Source organism: Thamnophis sirtalis, unplaced genomic scaffold, assembly GCF_051295495.1.
Source record: "Thamnophis sirtalis isolate CommonGarterSnake01/CBP01778 unplaced genomic scaffold, rThaSir2_p1.2 scaffold_9, whole genome shotgun sequence".
Classification (NCBI taxonomy): domain Eukaryota; kingdom Metazoa; phylum Chordata; class Lepidosauria; order Squamata; family Natricidae; genus Thamnophis; species Thamnophis sirtalis.
In genome coordinates, this window is record NW_028261389.1 from 32,217,701 (window position 1) to 32,234,229 (window position 16,529).

The 16,529-nt window shown below is 39.2% G+C and overlaps 1 protein-coding gene across 1 annotated transcript in view; it reads right to left on the reverse strand.

Annotated features, from left to right (window-relative positions):
* Nucleotides 1–14,299, reverse strand: part of SHISA8 (shisa family member 8) — a 31,073-nt gene extending 16,774 nt beyond the window's left edge. Inside the window, exon 1 of the mRNA XM_014064467.2 lies at nucleotides 12,956–14,299. Coding sequence (XP_013919942.2) covers nucleotides 12,956–13,491 — 536 coding nt within the window. The 5' untranslated portion in view covers nucleotides 13,492–14,299. The remainder of the gene's footprint in view (nucleotides 1–12,955) is intronic.
* Nucleotides 14,300–16,529: the final 2,230 nt, after the last annotated feature.

Genomic DNA, 16,529 nt, shown 5'->3' on the forward strand with positions numbered 1-16,529 from the left:
TAGCTTTTGGTCCCTGTTGTTGCTGCCCAGCATTCAGTGCCATACAGTGCAACAGGGCGGATGGTTGTCTTGTTGGTTGTCTCAACATCCCCATGATCATGTGATCAAAATTAAGACACTTGGCAACTGACTCATATTTATGACAGTTAAAATGTCCCAAGGTTATGTGATCACCTTTTCAGACCTAACAAGCAAAGTCAATGGGGAAGCAAGATTCACTTAACAACTGCATTACTAATTTAACAACTGCAGTGATTCACTTAGCAACTGTGGTAAAATGGGGCAAAATTGACCACAAATGTTTCACTTAGCAACAGAATTTTGAGCTCAATTGTGGTTGTAAGTCAAGGACTACCCATATTTGTGTCCCTCCCCCAAGACTGAAGGCATAGTTGACCCCCAAGGTAGCTGCAATACCTGCCTAGACTTTCTTAGTGTCACTGCTCTCTGCTGAGCTAAGCTGCAAAGTTGATGTGAAAAACACCATGGCTGTCTGGTACGAAACAAGCCCTGGCTGCTGGACCTGTATTGCTTGTCTTTCTCTTGTGACCCATGGGAGTTGAGGAGGAAGCTTCTTCTTCTTCTTCTTCTTCTTCTTCTTCTTCTTCTTCTTCTTCTTCTTCTTCTCTCTTCTTCTTCTTCTTCTTCTTCTTCTTCTTCTTCTCCTTCTCCTTCTCCTTCTCCTTCTCCTTCTCCTTCTCCTTCTCCTCCTCCTCCTCCTCCTCCTCCTCCTCCTCCTCCTCCTCTCCTCCTCCTCCTCCTCCTCCTCCTCCTCCTCCTCCTCCTTCTTCCAGTTTCTCCTGGAAGAAGACTCATCAATTGGCAAAGGTTTTAATGCTAGGGCATTTGTTGTGCTAAGCTTAGACCTAAAAGGCATTCCTATTTTAATGAGGCTTGTTTATCTCTTGAATTTGTGGACTGATCTAAACTGGCATAAGGGAGGAAAAAATTGTATCGTCTCTGTCTAGTTCAGAAATAAAGCTAGAAGAAATTCTGTGGTGATAATAAACTGTCCATCAAAAAAAAAAAAACCAGTAAATATCTAACAGCAGAAGATGACATTGCCTTCAGCAGGTCTTCCCTCCCTGCATGGTTAGAGCTGAAACTGGTCACAGACCTCTCATGAATCACTGCCAGATGAGTGAAGGGCTGTTGGCAAGCAAGGGTACAATGAAGGGCATAATCAGTACTGGCACAGAGAAGCAGTTCACTGATGAGGGCTTCACACTGACTTTTGAATTATTAGGTTGGGAAAGTGCTCTGCTAGGATTGAGGAGAAGAAACCAGAAAAATATCAATGAATTCAGAGGCATGAGTCACATTTAAAAGTCAACAGAATTTAATAAGTAGCATTCAGAATAATATTTCATATTTTATGTGCTATTTTTCTAGTCTTTTCACATTAATAAATTATAGTAGAATCCATTCCTTGTTATGCTGATAAAAATTCCTGCCAGTTAATAACATATTCTCCTGACCCTCATTGCTGTCATACAAAATGTATTGTCCTACGTGACTGAATGGGTAAATATTTTAATGGCAGTCATTGGCTATTCATTAACCAATAGTATCTCTATCTTAACCTCCTTCCAGGCATGTGCTCATGAAAATGTATTCTGACCACAAGAATTTACCACTGACAATCAAGGTTAGTCTGTTCAACTGAAACAGAGAGGGAAGTGACACAAATAACACACTAAGGAAATGGCATGGACAATTCAGAGAACATCAGAAAGTGGTTAAATTATGCCTAAAACATGGCTGGAGATGAGACATAATGACCATAATGAATCATGGCAATAGGATGCTGTATAACATTCCAGTTGCTAAACCATACCAGTAATGCTGTGACGAGCTAATGAATTAAGGGTCATTCAGCGTTCATTAAGCTAATTATATCAATGTCTTAAAAGCTCATTTGGATTAACTGCAAAAACATTTGCTTCATCATTTGCCCATTATTTCTGATTACTTGAGATCACACACACGAGAGAAATGGAAGAGGTGCTAGGAATTCTGAAGCAAGACTATCAAGCAAGAGATGCTCTTGGTAGAGGAAGAAAAATGTGACAGGAAAATGTAAAATGAGTAGGAACCTAATATCAGAACAACTGATTTAATTTGATGACTGGAAGAAGATCATAACGAGTCCTGAATTAGTAAACTGGTATCTTTAGCATCTACTCCACATGGAGACTCCTGGGAAGGGGGTGGTGGGGTGGCAGTGATGGGGTGTGGGGGCCGGGGCTAGTCAGGGGTGGGATTTGGAGGTTCTCCAAACTGGCCGTAACGTTACCTTTGGGTTCTCCCAAACCCGGATGAAGCCATTGCAGCCCACCCTTGGAAGGATCTTGACAGACTTGAACATTGGGTTTTATTCAACAAAATTCAATTCAATAGTAAGAAAAGTAAAGTCTTACACTTAAGTTCAAGAAAAACCAAATGCACAGGTATAGAAGATGGTACTTGTCTCAGCAGCAGTAACTGAGAAAGGGATCTAGATGTCCTAGTGGACAACCACTTAGTATGAGCCAGCAGTGTGATACAGCTACCAAAAAACCCAATGCAGTCCTAGGCTGCATCAAAAGAGAGATAGTATAAAGATCATTGAAGTGTTAGTACCACTTTCTACTATTCTGGTAAGACTTGGAATCCAGTCTGGTCACACACAAAAATATAAAAATGCTGAGACTTTAGAAAGTGTGCAGACAAGAGCATTGCTTCATCCATTAAATCTTCAGTACTTGAAGTGAGACTCTTCCCAGAATCATCAAATTCACTTCCAGTGGTTGCATATATTAGCAGCTGTGGTTTATATATAGCCTTTCTCCTGTCAGACGGATACGTGCACACCTGCCTTTTGCAGAACAATTCCACACACTATTCCTGATCCAATGTAATTTTAGGTAAAAGCTCTATCTGGAAAACACAAGGACATAACATAAACTGCAATATTAAGAACCCAATAGAAGCCTGGTAAGTTTTATCAATGTGTGCTACAGTTTCAGGGTTGTTTAATCAAAACCCTGGAAAAAAGGAAAAACCTGGCCGTGGTCACTTTCTGTCATTGCATTGCCCACTGTGACCTTTCTTTTCCTGAAAAGTTCAGCAGAGTTTTGCTTATTAAAAGATTGCAAGTAATGACTTCTTCTTTCATAGGAAGGAAGTGGATTAATAGACTACATTTCCCATCACAGTTAGAGAACCTAATCCCTTATGTTGTTGTTGAATTCCCAATCTCATCTGTCTTGGATAATAGCACAGTATAATGAGAACTGAAGCCCAGCTACAGCTAGAGCAGTGATGGCAGTAATTTGTTGTCATGTGCCGAAAGGACATAGTGCGATAGTGAGCACAGCCTCACCCATAATGCAATGCATGTTGGGGGGGCATGCCCCTGCACCCCTGTGCATGCATGTGCAACCTGATCCGTGCATGCACGTGCAATGATGCCATGCTCCCCCTGCCCCTGCGCATGTGCCCTGACCCCCCCATGCTCCCCCTCCCCTCCGCATGTATGTGCCACCCCACACCCCATTTTGGGCCTAGTAGGCCTTCCTGCAGCCTCCTGGTAGCAAAAATGTCCTGTGGGGCGGCCCACACTGCCCCTGCACATGCATGCATAACCCCGTGTATGTGTGCATGCCTCCCGCATCTGCCCATTCCCCCACACCTGCAGGGGAGAGACCTGAAAATCAGCTGGCTGGAGGGAGACGCATGCGTAGCGGAGCCAAGCTCGGGCAATGGCTCGCGTGCTCACAGAGGGCTCTGCATGCCACCTGTGGCATTTGTGGCATAGGTTCACCATCATGGAGCTAGAGGGCCATTGATTCTTGATCCTGTGCTTTTAGGGAAAAGTTTTAATGGGAACCCAATCCACATTCTCTACATGTGTCTAAAGCACTGGATCAAAGGACTTTCCTTTGTCTGTCTATTCCTATGTTTTCTGAATCCACTCTTTTCCAGTTGGACAGGAAACTTATTATGTTCACTTTATTTCACAGCATTCCCTAAATGTGATGCCTCTCTAACAATATAGCACCTTGCATTGAATTTCTTTGAGGAGAGATAGAGACATCATGTCACTACCAACCAATCAAGCCATTTCCTAGGGCAACTATGCAGCACTGCCAAGTTCTAGCTAAAGATAATATTAAGACAAATATAAAGATACAGGAAAAGTAATGTAATGTAAAAATATCAAAAGGTGCTCGAGAATAAATAAAAAAAATATGCAAAGTGATACAGCATATTTAGAAGTGTATTTTCAGAATATATATTCAAATATTAATTTATATCATTTTAAAAAAAATTGAAAGCAACATTAAGGTTTATTTATATAGTTACTTATCTTGTTGCATGGTGTTTATTTTCACTGTTTCTATTTTATGACTTACAGGAAATGGTATTTTGAAAACACAAAAATGGCAAAACTGATTCCATTCTGAACACTGTCACTGAATTCAGTTGAATTAAATTGAACTATATTGAATACTTTATTTGGCCAAGTGTGATTAGACATACAAGGAATTTGTTTCCCGTGAAGAAGCTCTCAGGGTACATGCAAAGCAACAGAATAAAAATAATGATAATCATACTGATCACAATAATCATATAATAATACCAATAAGAGACAGGAGTAAAGAGGTTAATAAGGATAAATAATAATACTACAGCCATACTTCATGGATAATACACATAGACATTAGATATACATACTTTGAATTTTCATCAAATCAGATTTTGAAATTGTGAGTGACATGCATGGTCATAACAGGATTAGAAATTTTGGGTTGGTCCACATTTTTAAGCAAATGGAACAATGTTTAACATTTACTGCATTAATTTGTAGAGAGAATATAGATATTGATTCTGCAGATCTTCAGTTTCTCAAGGAAGTTTTGTGTAACTATATATGTATTAGGAAAATATGTGTATACCATAAACCCAAAACATAAATTCAAAATTCTTTTTTAACTGCACAAAAATTTAGAAATGTGATTAAATGATTAAATACGTAAAGAACAGAAATATATTTCCTATATCACTACTTACAAATTGCTGTTCTTCATTCATCCAGTACTACAATGTATCTTTACTCACTTTAGAAATACATGCATATTATAATCCACCCCACAGTCATACCATCTGCTTAGAGATTGGTTATCAGTCCTACTACCTTTCACTGCTGGCTTCTTGGCTTGCATTACTAGGCTATCTGGCTTGATCCCAGCTGCATCTCAGTGATCAAGTCCTTATTTAGATATTATCAGTAGCCACTGCCATTTCCATCTCTGAACAGAAGAATTCCACACATTGTCTAGAGTGTACCAGTATTTAGTCCCTAACAATAACAAAAATTTAAGGATATATTTCCTTTTATCGTCAAAAGTGTACTTTAATAACCTAGTTGAGAAAAAAATAATTCTGTGGTAAAATTGTTACCTGGGTTCCATATATCAACTTTTTCTGAGATTCCAAAATTCAGAGTTAGCTGATTCCTTTTATTAAAAGGTAAAGGTTTCCCTTGCACATATGTGCTACTTGCTCACAACTCTAGGGGGCGATGCTCATCTCCATTTCAAAGCCCTAGAGCCAGTGCTATCCAAAGATGTTTCTGTGGTCTTGTGGCCGGCATGACTAAATGCCAAAGGTGCACGGAACGCTGTTACCTTCCCACCAAAGATTGTTCCTATTTTTCTATTTGCATTTTTACATGCTTTCGAACTACTAGGTTGGCATAAGCTGGGACAAGTAATGGGAGCTCACTCCATTACACGGCTAGGGATTCGACCTGCTGGACTGCCAACTTTTCTGATCGATAAGCTCAGTGTCTTAGCAACTGAGCCACCGTGTCCCTTTTTCCTTTTATTAGGAGCAAACAATATTTTTTTTAAAAAAATATGTATTTGTTAATTTTATTTTCTGCCTAACTCACCATGGGGCTACTCAATGCTGGAAGAGGGTATGAGATCTTTTTGAATTCCCCACAATTCTTTATCGGGTTAAGTAGTTCAAAAGCAGGCGAAATGGAAGAAATAGTATTGGGTTTTTTGAATGTTTTGGATGTTCTGAGACTAGCTGAAAGTTGTACCAAAACTGGACAATGATAATTAGATGCGTAAATGGGCTTAGAAAACAACATGTGCTTGTTATTTTGCTTTCTGCTGAGTTGAATTTTGCATGAAGAAGGAATTCCTGAGAATTAAGTCTACTATTAGTTGAGAATCATTATCTCTCAGTGATTATGCAAAATAGGACAGTGCAGAATTATCATTTCTGGTTCTATTGAAAATGACTCTACCTGTCACCCAGGAATTCCAAACTGTAATTCAGAAGTAGAAATCAGAAATCATTCATTATGATAGCACCATTTTCAAGGCAGGCATATAATAAGCATAACAAATGTTATTCCATTTTTGTAATGTTGCATATGGAAATGCTCCCTGACTTTCCTGGTTTGGGGTAACATATCATTTTTCTCATTATATTAACCTTCGTTAAGAAAGTTTGTTGGAGCATTAAGAATATTGGGAGCCCACACAAACATCAAGGTTAATGTAAATAAGAATATTATCTGCACCATTGGATAAAAAAAAATACAGGAATGTGTTTAGGAAGCTTTTTAACACTCGGTTCTACACTCTCTCACTCTGACATCATTCTTAGCACTTGGCTAATTCTGGGAAATGTTACCCTTAATGCATTTAAAATAAAAGTACCTGAAAAAATAACTTGTAAAACATGCATAAATCATAATGCTGCTATTTTGATTCTTCCTTTGCCTCCTCTTGCCATCTAAACCAACTTGTCACCTGTCCTTTAAATAGATTTCATTCTGCACATATGTCACCATACAAATAAAGCACTGATGCACCTTCACCAATCAAAGCTTTCCTTGTCTGGGCAACAGAGCTTGTTGCCATTAATTCTCACAACACTATTGGCAGATTTGACAGCATTGTTTAGGCACAAGGCATTATATTTATGTATATCTTATTTTGTTTTTTTATGATGTACGACCACTTCCTACACCTTCATATTTATGTCTGCAGCAGCCTTGTTTCTGATTCAAATATCACAAGAAGCTAGAGTGTGATATATTTAGTTTTTGCTTATGATATGCACAAACCCAGCTATCACAGGTGACTTTGTGACTGACTTATGCTGCTTGAATGTACATGCATGCCTGCAATTATAGCAGGCTAGATACTCCTCAGATAAACTCCTGTATCTTCACCTACAAGATGTGCCTTTATTCTTGTATCTTCACCTGATCCTAGGGAAATCCCGTTAGATGTGCTGCTATCATTTCACTTTTATTCCATACCAGATCAGCTCTTGGTCCTGCACCATTTCTCCCCCCCAAAAAAGAAATTGAACTGCCCTCTATCGGCTTCTTCCATTTGTTGTAGTTTAGCAAAGTGGCCAGGACGTGTTATAGGACAGTGATGGCTAACCTTTTCTGGACCAAGTGCCCAAAGCGCGTGCATGCAAACGCCTGAACCCCCAAAATGCAATGTGCGCATAGCCCCCGTGCATGCGTGACAGAGACCTGAAGATAAGCTAGCTGGCGGGAGGTGCACGCACAGCAGAGCTGAACTGGGGTGACGGCTTGTGTGTCCACAGAGAGGGCACTACATGCCACCTCTGACATGTGTGCCATAGGTTTGCCATCACGGATATAGGATAGAGGCTAAATTCCCTATCAGAATGAGAATATTGATTCTAGAAGATACAACAAGGCTTATACTATGCAGATTGAGGCAGAGTAACCAATGAGACTTGAACACAATGGGAGAAAAAGGAAATACCATGATGACTCTGGCAGGAATACACACCTGCAATACAGAACAAAGCAGAGATTGGGATATAAAAGCACAGCACAGCTGCTTCCTTCCCCTGTAAAAGTTTATATGTGACCAACTGGATAAAGTTTTCCAGAATAATGTAATTTAGGTTTTCTAACATGTTTTCAAAGTCATTCAGCAAGTGCCTTGAACCTCCTGCTGATTGGTTGAAATCATTGGCCTAAGATGGAGGACAACAGGGCGTGACATAATCCAAACCATTCAACAACACCGTGGACTGACTTACAAAGGTCTTTGTTTCTCAAGTGGACCTGATATATGGGGACCACTACTTTCAGCATTCCTCACTCTAATACCTTCTTGATTTGGAATATTTCAGAATATCGTCAGAGACAAATTCCTTAGCAGTGTCAAATGTTAAGTATGTTTCCTCCCTTTCCAGCTTCATAAACTGATCTCCCCAATATTCTATAGGTTTTAGAGTCTTATTGGTTATTATACTTTTTAAATAATTACAAATTAGCTACCAGCTAATGGGTATGTTACTACCATACAGAAATGTGTGAATAATCAATGTAGAACTGCACTTTAATAGTCTTCCTTTGCCTTGCAAAAAGTAAACAAAATAAGTTATCTACACTAGTTCTTTTATAAACAACTCCAGATAAATGAAACTATTCATTATTCCAGAATAAATGGTTTTAGAAGTGCAGTTTTTAAGCCTTTATAGACTGGGTCTAAATATTTTTGTGCATGGAATTAAATGTAAATAGTTTCTGACTTCATTTAATATGAATGATACCTAGCATAAGCTAAAAAACATAAACTATGTAGAATAAGAATCCCAATCCTTGGCACCCATTAGAATGATGGTAGTTAATTTTATTATCCCTGGATGGATGTTTAGTGTCCATGTTGGGTGAAAATGATGGGAACTGTAGCCCAATTTGCTTGGAAATTACCAAATTAGCGAAGATTAGATGCAAAGTGTGAATAAATTAAAAGATTTGGTTCTTCCTCATTCTTGCCTGGCAAAATGCAGGTAATAAAACACTAGTTTTGTCCCAGAATATTTCTCTTCATCTGCATTATCTATTTCTCCAAACTATGCAAAACTCCAAGAAAGTTCAGCAATTGCTCTTTGCATCAAGGTTGACAAAATCACTTTCATTTAAATTTCTACTTTCCAGTCAGACATGGAAAAATAGCTCAGTACAGATCCCAATTTCTTTTCATATTAGAGAAACTATATCTAAAATATATGTTTTTCATTTATTATAAAAGTAGACTAAAACAGTTTTCAAATTTTGCCAAGCATAGGAAAATATGTTTCTATTTCAAGTTCTACGAGATGTTCATTCATTAATTCAAAACAAGCTGTGTTGTATCTAAATGTTGCATGAACTAATTTAGGTCATTAAAATAACACCTTTTGGCAAAAATTAAAAACACCATATCCTTCTATTTGTATGCCTTTATTTTGGAGCACAACAAAGTGTACTGGTATGTTTCGCTGGCCAGTAGTACATTAGCACTGTATCCTTAGGCACACTGATACATCTTCAGGTATTTGTCCTTATATGTCTGAAGCAGCAAAATTTGGGTAACAACCTGAAGCCATTATATTGTCCAGTTTTAATTTAGTTATGTGTCAATACAGCTATTACGGTTTGTAAATAATGATGGTACTTTGTGTCAAATTACTGTAGTTATACAAATCATTATTAAAACAAACCATGCTTTAGTTCAATGTTCATTATGCCAATTCAGTATTTTCCCCCAAACAGCTACAATTTACCTGGCAAAATATGGTCTTTTTATTCTCTCCAGAGCAAAAACCCCCCTTCTTCCCCAAAGTAAAAGGAAGCCATTTCTCTACCTCGGAATCCCTAGATTATTTTGCTATCTCTTCTTCTCTCACTGTAGTATCTTGCCTTCTTCTTGGGCAAGGCAAGAGGTCCAAAGCAGTCATTTGTGAGCATTGAAGGACAATTACTCAAATAATCTAATTAAAACAAGATTCTATTTCTTCCCATTATGCATGCAAGCTCAGCCTTCTTTTAAAAATTCTGATCTACTCTGTACAGTTTTCAACACTTCAGTAACAAGATATGCCTTAAACTTTATATGTATTAAAAGCCAGGGATAGCAGAAAGTGATAAATAATATACTTGTAGATTCTGGCCTGATTTAATTCCCAAATGTCTGATAAATACAAGTGAAAAAATTCTGTTTAAATTAGGTTGTTGGGAAAAAAAGAATTCCAGGTGTGAGAGAAAAATAACTGAATAGAAAGGAAATTGGAATTGGTTGCTTTTTCTTTAAACTGGTCAGAAATTCCTAGGCTGGCCATGTGCTCAAAATCACCCTGACCTTAATTCCAAACCCACTTGCCAGCCCAAGTTATATTTTGCATATCTAAGAATTCAATTGATAGCTCTTAGGTTTCACACCACTAATGCTGCTCACCCCACAACAGAGAGATTGCTTTCAGAATTGGAACTTCTCCTGGATTAGCAAAGGCTGTCATTTGGTGTCAGCTAAAAATGTCACAGGTAGTCCTTGATTTACAACCATAATTGAGCCCAAAATTTCTGTTGTTAAGTGAGAGATTTGTTAAGTGAGTTTTGCCCCCTTTTATGACCTTTCTTGCCACAGTTGTTAATTGAATCACTGCAGGCATTAAATTAGTAACCCAATTGTAAAGTGAATCTGGTTTCCCACTGACTTTGCTTGTCAGAAGCCTGCACACTGCAACCATCATAAATATGAATCAGTTGCCAAGAATCTGAATTTTGATCACGAACACATAGCCACGGGGATGCTGCAAAGACCGTAAGTATGAACAACTTTTTTTCAGTGCTGTTATAACTTTGAATGGTCACTAAATGAACTGTAGTAAGTTGAGGACCACCTGTATTTTCTTGGTGGCTATAGATCAGAGACCAGGATCATGAGATCAGGGAAGGCTTTTTAAGGGAGTTGTTTTAAGTTTGGGAATGTATAAATTTAAATGGGTTTTTTTTGGGGGGGTGGGGGGTCCCCTGTAAGCAAAAGGTGGATACTTTATGGAGAGAACTGCCAAATCATAGGAGAGATTCCCTCTTGAAATGTCTCAAAGTTTCCGCCAGTGTTATTATCCATTAAGGAAGGAAGGAGGGGAGGAAGGGAGGGAGGGAGGGGAGGGGAGGGGAGGAAGGAAGGAAAGAAAGAAAGAAAGAAAGAAAGAAAGAAAGAAAGAAAGAAAGAAAGAAAGAAAGAAAGAAAGAAAGAAAGAAAGAAAGAAAGAAAGAAAGAAAGAAAGAAAGAAAGAAAGAAGTTGGTGGGTGGGTTTGTGAGTGGGTGGGAGCCTGCCTTTTGATTGGCAATACATAAGTAATCTCTCCGGAAACAGCTACAGAGCCCTTGCCCACCAACTTGAATTTCTAAAGCAGAGCAGAAGTTACATCCTCGCCTAGAGAAGAGGGCTCCCCACGAAAAGAGCCGGAAGGCCGGGTAAGCGCTCCCTTCGGACGAGCCCCACAGAAAAGAGCCATTGCTACCGGGGGATGCTGTGGCCCTAGAAGCGCCTACTAGGACTGCCGAGCTCTCGCCCACTCGCGGCTGCCCACCCTCTGCTTGCCAGCCGCTCCGTGGGGACAGCCGCGGGGTCAGCAGAGGCAGGCGGTGTAAGCCGTACGAGGGGCGACAGCGCGCGTGGCCCCTGGGTTCCGGGACCCCGACCGAGCTTCTCTTGCGGGGGTCAGGAAGCCTCGGGCTGTGGCCGGGGAGGAAAGAGGGGAAAAGCCGCTTACTCCATCCGGCCGCCAGAACAACATTGAAAAAGGTTGCGGTGCGGTGGAGGGGCGGGTGGGCTCGCCTCCCGCTTCTCTTCCGCGCTCTAGTAGTTCATGGCGCCCGATTCCACCTACTCGACTCCCGCAACCACCGGGGGGGGGGGAACCTCCAGAGCGGGTTGCTAGGCAGGCCGTGTTCGTGACTCGTCAGTCCGCGCGGCGTCGGAAGATGCAACTTTCCCTTAAGGGGTGGAGGACTTTTTTTTCTCTTGTTGCGGGCGGGGGACAACCTTTTGGAGAAACTCCGGCGAGGGCTGCAACTTGGCATCATCATCATCAACAAAAACAACATCAACAAACAAGGCTTAAAGGCGAGCGAGTGGGCAGAGGGCCACACGCATACACCCGTTTGTATGGTGCAGAAAGAGAGTTTGCAGAAGCCGGAATGTAAGAGAATATAATGGGGAGTAGAGTAGAGCGAGAACCAGAGCAAGAGTCGCCCACCAACTTCCAAATAGCTGGCATCTTGTTTGACTTCTTCAATGCTAGAGGTACAAATTCTTAACCCCTGACCTTCTTCCTTCTATTATTATAAATTCCATTTATTGCACCCACTTCAGTTTCCTCTAAGGCTTTCTGGCCACGAAGTTCGGAAAGTGCCTTTCAAACTTTCTCAGCTGCCTCCTTCAAATAAATTCAGCTTTGAACGCGTTGCTTGTACCATGTTTTGAAATGGTTCTGCAATCTACCAACAATCTGCAAGGATGTTTTTTTAGAATAACCACGTCCCTTTAAACACAGACACTGCCCCATTCAAACCTTGCTCAGTTTTCTACATTTGTTTTGTTTGCTTTAAAACTGTGTGGGGAAATACAGTGCATGTTAAAGCATTGGGATTATCTCTTCATATACTTAATGACAGCATTAACTTTAATGCCAATCTTGTCAATTAAGGAGTATACCTGTCCTGGTAGCACTATTCTTCAGCTCTTTTATTGTGAAACTTTTCACAATTACATTTTATAGAAATATGGACTTTTTTATCTATACACCCCCTCTTTTAAAATAATGTGTTTTGCTAAGCAGAATTTTTGACTCATTCCATCTATTTGCATGATCCTGTTGTTCTTTACAAGGCCCTTCTGTTAGTCTATTTTCTGAGAATTTGGACATAAACAAAAAGGTAATTGGGGACAGGGTGAAAGTGGAGAAAAATTATCGATTTTAATTCACTTTGTAAAATTTAACACCCAGAGAGTTAAAATAAAATACAGGAGGAGCATATTTGAATATCCAATGCTGTGGGGGGAAATTCCAAATAAGATAAACATAAGGAATACCAGGTGAAAATATATTATAAAGCTTTACCTGGACATGGTAATCTCAGCTTGAGGGCTCTGGGATTTCTCCAGTCCCAGTTTGGTGAAGATACCCACCAGCACCATGATGGCTACCACACCACAAATAATGTATACAATCATGTTGGTCTTGTCCTTGGTAGGATTCTGAGGAGTCTCATCCACTCGAGGTGGTGGTTGGCCTGTGTTGACCCATTCTGGTGTCTCATAATTCGAACAACCACTTTGATCAAGTTTTCCACTTGTGAATTGGCAGCAGAAGCGGTAACCACAAGTTCCACAGCAAAAATTGTAGATCCCCGAATTGCAGTTAAATGGAGGATCCCACTGGCCCATCACATCGTAATAACCAAGGCACCGCTCTCCTCCAGAGATGGACTCTGTGGGGGCTACAATGGTGTCCTCCAAGATGGGACCCGAAGTGGCATTGTCTTTGACCTCCACCTGCAGTTCTGGCTCAGGTTTCTGAGGATTAAGTGTTCCAGTCCAAACTTGTCCTGGGTCCATAAGAACTAAGCAATAGAATCCAAAAATACACCTTTCCATCTGTATGCCACTCCAGCTCCTACTAAAATGGCTTTCTCTATCCAAGACTAACTTACACAATAGAGGAGACCTTGTTTTATTTAGCAATGCAAGAAAGAGGATTTTTTAAAGAAATTCCACTCAAAAATGGAAAGATAATAATTTTTTTGTAAGTCACTTCTAGTGGAGAAGAGATAGATCAACCTCTTGTTTTTTTTTTTTCTCCAAAGCAAATGGCACAATCAAAATAAATCCTCTAGTCCGAGAAAAAAGAAAAAAGTGGAATGGGTGGGAGTATGGTTGGAAGTTGAAAGAAAGGGATGAGAGTAGAAGAAATCAATATAATATATAGCATCATCAGAAGACAATCTCACAATTTTCTGTGCAATCCCAAGAGGTAGTAGATATGCAGTCCTCCTCTTCTTCTTCTAGTAGCAAGTATTTGGCTTCTAATGTCATTTGAAAAGCTTTACTGAAAACCTTCATGGACTATATTCTTGTCTTGACTCGAACCAAATCCTGAAAGCAGCACTTCCCTTTCTTCTTCCTTCTGTCCCCTTTCTCTGAGACACTGTGCTTTCTGGAGGGGAAAAATTCTTTGCACTACTGAGAAGGGAGGGATTATCAAAGGGGAACGAAATAAAGAAAACAGGAGGGGTGGAGGGGGAGAGAAGGAGAGAGAGTATAGGAGGAATAAAAGCAGTTCTTCTCTTTGAAGTCAGACCCACAAGTGCCTGTTCATTTCCAAAGCAGATCAGGCAGAGTCTTCAGGTTTTCATTCTCCATGTAGAATTTGGGTAAGACCCAGAAGATTGTTGCCATCAGGCCAGGTTGGATTCAAGAGGACGGCAATAGTGACAGTGCCTAATGATGCTAGTGCACAAGTGTGAAGAGCTGGTGAACAGCTGGCCAATTTCTCCTCTGCCTGCCTCTTCCAGGCAATGTACTAGTAGGGGATAAACTGTCCAGCAATTCACCAGATTAATCCTTTATAGGGGCAGAACAGGAATAGCTATGCTTAATTAAAAAAAAACCTCTGACATCTGTCTGGCAGCATCACTTGCTTTTTCATGTTTGAGAATAGGATTGTAAAAGTACATTTTAAAAATCTTTTCCCCCCATTTATCGATTATTGTGAAAATAAAAATCAGTTTTTGATTCTTTTTAGGACTAAAGAGTACTCAGTGTGTAGAATGTGAGAAGAATGTGTATGCGTGCATGCATGCATGTATGTATAAAGAAATATCTACAGCAGTGTTTCTCAACCTTGGCAACTTTAAGAAGGGTTGACTTCAATTCTTAGAATTCCCCAGCTAGCATAGGAGTTGAAGTCCATCCATCTTGAAGTTGTCAAAGTTGAGAAATACTGATCTATGGTATAACTTTCGAGCCAACTAAAAAGGGAATAACAGAACTAGGTGCTGCAGAGTATCATCACAATCAAGGAAATAGTTTCTTCCGATTTCTTCCTTGACATTAATATATGAATTTATATACTATATTGGCCACTATCCCAGCATTTGGAGCAATATAAAAGCAGGCATTTGAAGCCACAGGAGAATCACATAGTTTGCCAGATACTGCAATGTATTTTGAGAACACTTTTATCCCTGGATAACAATAAAAAAGGATAACCTGGTCTTTATTATTTTCTCTCTGCAGAATATTGTTTTCAGGATATCAGGAGGAAAAATCCCAAGTCAAATGTAAATTTTAAAAAATGAGTAGAATTTTCTATTTTGATCTTTATTCCAGCAAGGCTCAAACAGAATTTTAGAATGGAAGATTGGTCAGAATAGTCATAACTGATTGAAGGATAATTCAGTTTAGGGAAAATGAATATATTAAACATTTATCAACTTATTAATTTACATACATTTTCATTGAAAAATAATTTCATATAGAATTAAAACTACAAAAACATAAAAATAAAATTAGAATAGATAAAAAGATATACAGAGATAAAAGATGAACTGAAAATCAGTAAAAGCTAAAGAAAAAGAGAAAAAGAAGATGAGTAAAGAAAAATATGTAAAGAAGTATCTTCCAATCTTTGCAGCAGATTTCCTCCCTCCCAAATTACATAATATGTATGGTTCCCTTTTCCCCATAAACAACACCTTTTAATTAGTAAATCTCCAAATCATCAATTCACTTTTGTCCATTTTCAACAAGCCTATAAAGGATTTCTGGTCTTTTGCAAAATATTTTTTTCTAATCAAACAGGCCAATTTAGTCATTTTAGAAAGTTCTACTATCTTAACAGCCCATTCCTCCATTGTGGATATTTCTGTATTTTGCATCTAAGTGCATATAGTGCATATAGTAGCTTCATGCAATTACCATATGTAAAACTAATTGTCCACTAGTCTTTTGTAGTTGGCTGTTGATAAGTCTTGGTTTCTTTAAATTTCAAAATTGTTTTATCAAAACATAAAATACTGAAATATAAAGAACAGTGAAAATACTGGGAAAATAAGGGAGGAATAGGAGAATAGAGAAAAATGTGGAGTAAATGGGAAAAAGAAAAAAGGCATTGGCTTCCTTTTGAGGCAGTTAGAATAAGGCAGGGGTGTCAAACTCGTGCCCCACAGGCCAGTTGTGTCATGTGCTGAGCCCGCTCCTGCCCGATTTAGCGAAGGGGGGGAAAGTCCCGATATGTCATGTGACGCCGTTGTGAAGAAGCGAGTTTGACACTCCTGGAATAAGGTAATAAAATAAAACCTCAATTTTTCACTTTTATATAATATTATATACTAGCCATTTCTATAACAACAGATCTATCTAATTGGCAAAACCCAAAATCAAAGTTTCCTTTTTTCCACCTCAAGCAAGCACAAAGTCCAAAAGTCGTTTCCAAATAGAAACAAAATTAATTGTGTCCTTTAATCAAAACGATCAATTTAGCCATTTGTGCTAGCTCCAACTTTCACAGCCACTTGTCCATTGTGGAATTCAAAGTGACCGTCCATTTTTGTAATAAAGTAATCTTGCTGCCATGAACATATATAACATCAAAAATCCATTTTTTTCAAGTTCTTTATCCATTAGGCCTAAAG